Below are 8,280 nucleotides of genomic sequence, written 5' to 3'. Positions count from 1 at the left end.
TTGGCTGCGAGTGATTCGGAGAGTTAGAGGTATTGACTTGGCTGAGAGTGAGGCGAAAAATCGAAGAGATTGGCCAGGTTGCAAGTGACCTAGAAGGCCGCATGATTGACTCGGCTATGAATAAGCCTGAGAGTCAGAGAGATTGGCCTGGTTGCAAGTGAACCAGAAGGCCGGGTGCTTTTGATACGAACTTGATTGGATGCAATTGAATTTTGTTTGAAGATTTGAATATTTGAAAACTTTCTTTGGCTGCGAGTGAGTAGGAAAGTCAGAGGTATTAACCTGACTTTGAGCGAGTTAGGGGGAAAAAGGATCGACTAGGAGCTTTAATATGAATTTTCTTGATGGAACTTTAATGGTTTTTTTTCAAAAACTACAACTAAAAGTAGAGAAACTAGAAGAACTAGAAGAGAGAGAAGAGACAAGAAATTTTGGACGTTCTCCCAAAGAAGGGAGAATGTTTTTTCTAGCCAAAAATCTGTAGAAAACGTTCCATACATTTTATATAGTTTTTGCTTTCCTCCTTTAAACTTTCTAATTAATTCTCCTTAAAACCAGTTAATTGAAAAAACTAGCTTTTTATCTTTTTCACTAAATAGAAATAAGATTTAATTCAAAATATTTAATACTAATTTGGATGTGTTTCCTACAATTGAAAATACCTTATTCCACTTTGAAAAATGTTCCTAATTGGCTCAAATGAAATTCCAAAAAATCTCCTAAAATCTCTCCTACATTCTATCTTTTTCCACTTTCCCACTACAAAGCTGCTGACCAATTTTTGACTCTTACATGGCCGAATCTGAAAAAGTTTTAAACTACAAAGTTGTAGCCCTTTTCAAGTTGTTGAAAATGATTACTTACAAACTCATTTTTCAAAGAGGTTAGACAGGTATGATTGTTTTAGTAAAACAAGTCTATAAGCTAAATACACACTTGTTATTTAATTTTTCTAATTAAATAAACTTTTTTCTCCCATCCAATGGGATAAATTGTCCATCCATAATATTCTATGTTTCTCAAAATACCCGTAAGTTAACAATTAACTCTTTAGGTATTCCAAATGCGTCCTACGGTGTGTATACACCAAAGGAACTACGTAAATCTTTTCCCTCGCATCAAATGCTACAAAACTAGTCCGTCCGTGCTATTTAGTAAATGTGGGACCCTTATCCAAATGATATAAATGGGCCATTCGAGTTGTGAGTGGGATCATTGCAGGGATCCGGCGGTCGATCTTGCAAAACCCAATATGGGCCCCACTGCGATCTTGTTCCATAGTTAGTTACTACAATCACATTGGATCAGTGGCCTCTATCGAGACGTAACCCTGAAGATGATCGTCACATCATACCCTTGATCAAATCTAATATGTGCAAGTCTCTTCTCCATTCCACATCTACTGAGTTCAGCCCTACGGGGGGTGGGCAACTACTACCCCCTGGGCCCACTCATGGTATACCTTCTAGTCAAGCAGTAAGAGACGACAAATGCATTTGCAAAATCATTTAAAAACAATCAAGCGTTTTAGTAAAACCTTTGATAAACCATTTATCAAATCCGCTTGGCCAAACTATTTTTTATGGGCCTTCTGCTCTGACCGAAACTGTAGATGATATCCCCTTAAATAAGGGTGGAGAATTCCTTGTCAGGTATCCCTATTAGCCTCATGTGTTTCTCCAAGACTCCAGTACTACCCTCTGATGACCCATAGAAGGATCATGGTTAGATAGACCAAGAATCTAGTGATGCAAGTGGTGTGTGAGGAAGCTTTAAAAATTTGATGGAGGTGCGGGTAGCGGACTGTTGGGTTACGATCAGAAGGGTTTTTGGGTTGGCTAATGGAAATAGGTTCGGGTGGAATGCAAGAAAACTACAACAAAATGAATCTTTGTTGTTTGGGTGCAAGTTGGGAAGGTATTGGGTGGCTCGGCTACTGTTCGGAGGGTTATTTTTTTGGACAACTAATGGGGTCTAGGTCAAGAAGCGTGTTTGGGCTTTGGAGAATTGATTGTCCTTGCAACTAATAATGGGGGTTTTGATCGGATTACTTCCTGAGACAAAGAGGGCTGTTGGGATGTGATGAACAAGTGAATAAAATGGATGAAAAGCAACCTAGTGAACTTGATGAGATCTCTTTGTAACTGATCAAGGTGATGACCAGTGAGTCTACCAAATTATATAACCTTGCATGGAACAAGGTATTAAGGGAAGAAGATAAACCAACAGAATTTCTTCAAAATTCTAAATGTTGTAACCTTCAAAAAGAGAAACATACACACTGAGACAAGAGGAAAAATCAATTGTCCAAGTCTACCCTCATTTCATTTCTTCATGTTCTTATATAGAACTTTACCCTAACAACCACATTAAAAGCAATAAAAAAGATAAATTTGGCAACATTGGTCATCCTAAATGTTTGTCTATTACAAGTATTAGAAAAAGAAAGAAACTAGCCATATTGGCTACCCACAATTACTTTTTGCCTTCCTTCATCATAGCTAAGCCAAAATTCAAATTCCATGTAATTACCTTGTTACCATAGCTGGTGACCTCAGTAGTCAACTTTCAAATCTAACCCCATGATATTAGCATTGGCTTTTCACGGTTACAATTCTACTCCCTCAATAAGAGCTAAGACAAAATCAAATCCCATGAAATTATCTTGCTGCCATAGTTTGAGACCTCAATAGTCAACCTTCCACTTCAACCCCTTAAATGTTTTATTGTCTCCTTTATTATCTTCATAATTCCAAGTGGCTCCCTAAAAGCAAAATGTCATAAATTACCCTTACCTTGTATAGATTGATGATCTCACCTCTTTACTAATCAGGCTAATGTTTGCACGTGCAAGCTGTCTCCACAATGGAAACCTGGAGCACATGAATGGCAATTACAGGCACAAGATGAAAGTAATTTCTACTTTAGAAACCAAGATTGAAATGGCAGAAATTAGAGATGGAAAAATTTGAAACTTAAAACATGATGGGTGTCTTGATAATGTCATTTCGACGGTCCGATCATTGATTAGGTGGCAGATCATCGATCTAAGAAATTTTGACAGCCCAATCATTGATCGGAAATTTCCAACCGCTGATCGGAAGGATCCGATGAGATGCACCTGCATCATACCCCCTTTCTTCAAAAGCACTCGACCACGAGTTCCCGTCATCCTTGTGAAGGGATGCTCTGCCGGGATAAAAAATGAAGATGATCCGGTCTCGTATATTGTGACGCCTCCCTTTGCAATCATCCTCATTTACTTTTCTGCACCTTTCATCATCTTATTGATAAGAGACATGATTTAAGAAAGACCTGTTCAGCAGAAAATCAGCACCAATGTATAGTGTATATGAGGTAAAAGGCTTGTGGTGGTTTCCAATGGGGTATAATTCATAGAATTGCTTTTGAGGTGTGCTAAAATCTGTTGGCACCAAGATTAGAACTTCATGTGTTGTTATTTCAGCACCATCGTTAAGCAAACCATAGTAGAAAACATCCTCTTCTCCTATGCTGCAATTCTCCATACTTTCCTCCTTTGCATGCATAGAATCCACTTCTAGCCCATGAGTCTCATCACCAATGTCATCTAGCTCAATTCCTTCACTATCCGCCTCTAAAATACTGACCTCCTCAACTTCTCCTCTGCATTTAACTCATGAGGTATTATAATGTGCGCTTCCCTCGATACTTTCACTACATTGTTCACTATTTTCTTGCAAACATAGGGACTGCTTTTTGTGTAGGGCAGCCTTCGGTGCCTTGGTTGTAATTTTGAAATCCATGGCAAGAAATGAAGGAACTATCATTAGTAGGAACCTTAGAAGTTACCTCGGCTGGCCATGATGGTGGAGGTCTGATCTAATTGATTGGTACGATTACTAAGGGTAAATCTAATGTGTGCTGTAGCCTCGGCCCAAAGGAGGGCTACAGTGATACGATGCATTTACAACCGGAAATGTCAATATGGGTTGGCATTCTGGTACTATGGCTTGATTGGAATTTAGCATTTAGTAAGCATGTGTTTATGTTTTATATTTTGCAGCAAATCAATCAGCTTTTATGAATTCTGAATCTACTAGAATCCCTTTTCTTACTAGGGATAATTTTTCTGAGTGGAAAGATAGAGTTATGCTCACTCTAGGCTAGATGGATCTTGATCTTGATTTTAGAGTGGATGAACCACCCACTCCTGCAGATGAGAGTACGCAAGATGAGGTGGACCATTATAAAGAGTGGGAGAGATCAAACTGCTTGAGCGTACTTCTTATTCAAAGTCCCATTGCTCAAAGCATCAGGACATCCCTCCCTAAGACCACCAATGCCAAGGAGTTTTGTGAAGTTGTTCAAGAACAATTTGTCACTTCAGATAAGGCACTGGCAGCTACTCTTAGGAGCAAACATGTATCTTTGAAGCACACTGCGGATAAACAAGTAAGAGAACACATCATGGAAATGCACAATGTTGATGCGCAATTGCAGGCCCTAAAAGTTGAAATCTTCGAGTCGTTCTTGGTATTCTTTATCCTCAACTCCCTCTCTGTTGAATATAGTCAATTTAAGATTGGCTACCACATTCATAAGGGACAATGTCTCTCAACAAACTTCTGACTATGTGCGTACAAGAGGAAGGGACGTTAAGACAAGAGAAGCTAGAAACAACTAATCATGTCGTTCGAGGAAAGAATAAAGGAAAGAAAGGCAGGAGTGTTCATATGAAGAAGAAAGCAAATAACTCGTCAGTTAACCAAACTGGCGCTAAGGAAGTTACGCATGTGAAGTGCTTCTTCTGCAGAAAGAAGGGACACATAAAGAAAGACTGCATCAAGTACAAGAAATGGCTCGAAAAGATAGGTAATCTGATTTCTTTTGTATGTTATGAATCAAATATGGTTAATGTTCAAACTGACATGTGGTTGATTGACTCTGGTTCTTCAATCCATGTTGCCAACGCGTTGCAGGGAATGGTCAACCAGCGAACCCCAACGGACAGTGAATGCTTTATCTTCTCAGGAAATAAGATACACTCACGTGTGGAGGCTGTGGGGACCTACCAACTTAGACTACCTACTGGATATGTTTTGCTTTTGGAAAAGACCTTCTATATTCCATCTTTCTCTATGAACCTTATTTCAGTTTCTAAGCTTTTGAATTTGGATATGAACCTCAGTTTTAGTTCTTCTTCATTTAATATTGTTAAAGATTCAGTTATTATTGGCAATGGTAGTTTGATTGATGGTTTATATCGTTTGAATTTGGATCCTTTTCCTAATAATACCCTAGTTGTTCAACAAGGTGTTGGCAATAAACGTGGTCATGACAGTGTGGATTCCTCTAAATTATGGCACAGGAGAATAGGTCACATCTCCGTAGAGCAAATTAAAAGTTTAGTAAAACATGGGGTCATAGAGACTCTTGATTTTGCTAACTTTGGAACTTGTGTGGACTGCGTAAAGGGAAAGCAAACAAACAAGTCCAAGAAGGGTGCCAGAAGGAGTTTAGAAAAGTTAGAGATCATACATACTGATATTTGTGGGCCGTTTCCAACTCCTTATGTGAATGGTCAAAAATATTTCATCTCTTTTATTGACGATCATACGAGATATATGTATCTCTATCTTCTCTTTGAAAAGAGTGAGGCATTAAGTGCCTTTAAGGTTTACAAAGCAGAAGTAGAGAAACAATCTGGAAAGAAAATATAGGTCGTTAGATCAGATAGAGGAGGCGAATATTACGGTAGGTACTTTGAAATGGGACAAAGGCCAGGTCCATTTGTGGAATTCCTAAAGGAAGAGGGCATTATTGCTCAATATTCCATGGCGGGAACACCACAAGAAAATGGTGTGGCTGAAAGGAAGAATCGCACGCTAATGGATATGGTTAGAAGTATGATTAGCCATTGAACCCTCTCATTAAATTTGTGGAGCGAAGCCTTAAAGACTGTAGTATATGTTTTAAACAGGGTTCCCAGTAAGGCAGTTCATAAAACTCCATTCGAGTTGTGGACTGGTTGGAAACCCAGTTTAAAACACTTAAGAATATGGGGTTGTCCAGCTGAGGTTAAAGTATTTAATCCACATGAGAGGAATCTGGACCTAAAGACCGTTAGTGGGTACTTTATTAGCTACACTGAATGGTCTAAAGGTTATAAGTTTTATTGTCCTAATCATACAACTAAATTTGTTGAAGGGAGGAATGATGTCTTTCTTGAGGACGGTGACAACAGTGGGAGAGAGCCACCTTGAGACTTAGTTTTCGAGGAAGTTCAAATTCCAGTCTCTATTTTTGCACCTCATGCTCAATTGGTCGGAATTCATGACCCTCCACTAGATGTGGTTATGGAGGATGGACAAATAGATGGTTTTCCACCCCAAGATGATGTTGTCATTGAGAATGCCAACCAAAATCCATAAGAAGTGAAAGATGTGGCACCAAGGAGATCTTCAAGAATAAGGAGACCGGCTATCTCTTCAGATTATATTGTGTATCTTCAAGAAGTTGACCAAGAGTGTGCGAATGATGGAGACCCTTTGATGTTTTCACAAGCTCTGAGTGGTGAATTAATTTATGGCATGAGGCCATGAAGGATGAATTAGAGTCTATGGCTAAGAACCAAGTTTGGGATCTTGTTGAATTGTCTAAAGGGGCTAAAGCCACTGACTGTAAGTGGGTCTATAAGATTAAAAGAGACTCTGCCAGCAATATTGAAAGATATAAAGTGCAACTCTTAGCTAAAGGATTCACTCAAAAGGACATAGATTATCATGAGACTTTTTTGCCAGTTTTGAAAAAGGACTCATTAAGGATTATAATGGCCCTTGTAGCTCATTTTGATCTAAAGTTACGTCAAATGGATGTGAAAACAGCTTTCCTCAATAGTAGTATGGAGGAAGAGGTTTATATGAGTCAACCTGAAGGGTTTTTGTCCAAAAATGATAGGCATAAAGTTTGCAAACTAGAGAGATCCATATATGAACTAAAGCAGGCCTCCTGTCAGTGGTATCTTAAGTTTCATGACATGATATCCTCTTTTGGATTCATTGAAAACATTGGTGACCAATGCATATATCTTAAAGTCAGTGGGAGTAAATTTATCTTTTTAGTCCTATAGGTAGATGATATTTTGTTGGTTACTAATAATTTGGGAATGCTAAATGAGGTGAAACATTTCCTAACTCAAAATATTGATATGAAGGATATGGGTGAAGTCTCATATGTCATTGGCATTGAGATTCACAAAAATAGATCTCATATGTTATTGGCACTGAGATCTCAGAAAGCCTACATTAACAAAGTTTTGGAAAGGTTTAGGATGCAGAACTGTTCTCCAAGTGTAGCACCTATCCTTAAAGGTGATAAACTCTCCAAAGAATGATTTGGAAAGAGAACAGATGAAGAATATTCCCTATGCTTCGGCGGTTGGCAGTTTGATGTATGAACAGGTCTGTACTAGACCAGATATCGCATATGTTGTTGGGATGTTAGGAAGGTACCAAAGTAATCCAGGAATGGATCACTGGATAGCTGCAAAGAAAGTTTTACGGTACCTTCAAGGTACAAAGAATTACATGCTTACATACAGACGATCGAATAACTTGGAAGTGATCGAATTTTCGGATTCTGATTTTGCCGGGTGCCTTGATACTAGGAAGTCGACATCGGGGTATGTCTTCCTACTTGGAGGTGCCATTTTGTGGAAAAGAGTAAAGCAAAGGTTAGCAGCTTCTTCCACTATGGAGGCAGAGTTTATTGCGTGCTATGAGGTGACAATGCAGGCGTTATGGTTGCGGAATTTTATCACAGGGCTTAGGATTGTGGATTCCATTTCTAAGCCATTAGTTATTTACTGTGATAATTCTGATGCAGTGTTTTTCTCTAACAACAATAAGAGTGGTAGTCGAAATAAGCATATCAGCATGGAGTACCTCAAAGTTAGAGAAAATTTTGTGAATCATCAAGTGGCTATTAAGCACATTTCTACCATGCAGATGTTAGCAGATCCCATGACTAAGGGGCTTCAACCCAAATTGTATAAAGAACATGTGGATCGTATGGGTCTTATTGTATTTGGTGCTTAGTTACATTTGTCACTTTTGGTTGCAATATAAAGTGGATGATTTTGTTTATATGTTTTACATATATATTTTGTCCTATATAAAGTGTGTACACATTGAGGTTTGATGAGACGGACTGTTCATGAGGATAGATAAAGTTGGACCCGAATGGGCATTTTCGGGCCTATTCAATAAAGTTTTAAACCACACATAAAGTGTACATTAG

At 38.6% G+C, this 8,280-nt stretch overlaps 1 protein-coding gene and 1 pseudogene across 1 annotated transcript; both read left to right on the top strand.

Moving 5' to 3' along the window:
- Positions 1 to 4,149: 4,149 nt before the first annotated feature.
- LOC143859612 (uncharacterized) lies at positions 4,150 to 4,611 on the top strand. The gene has a single exon (XM_077370271.1). The coding sequence runs from the start codon at positions 4,150 to 4,152 to the stop codon at positions 4,609 to 4,611; it is 462 nt and encodes a 153-aa protein (XP_077226386.1).
- A 2,780-nt stretch (positions 4,612 to 7,391) lies between these two features.
- Positions 7,392 to 8,078, top strand: LOC143859611 (secreted RxLR effector protein 161 pseudogene; annotated as a pseudogene).
- The last annotated feature ends 202 nt before the right edge of the window (positions 8,079 to 8,280 follow it).

This window comes from Tasmannia lanceolata, unplaced genomic scaffold (genome assembly GCF_043159265.1).
Source record: "Tasmannia lanceolata isolate RefF3 unplaced genomic scaffold, GAP_Taslan_0.1 ptg000035l, whole genome shotgun sequence".
In the NCBI taxonomy this organism is placed as follows: domain Eukaryota; kingdom Viridiplantae; phylum Streptophyta; class Magnoliopsida; order Canellales; family Winteraceae; genus Tasmannia; species Tasmannia lanceolata.
The sequence above is the reverse complement of the archived record's forward strand: the minus strand, read 5'-3'. Positions and strand labels throughout refer to the sequence as shown.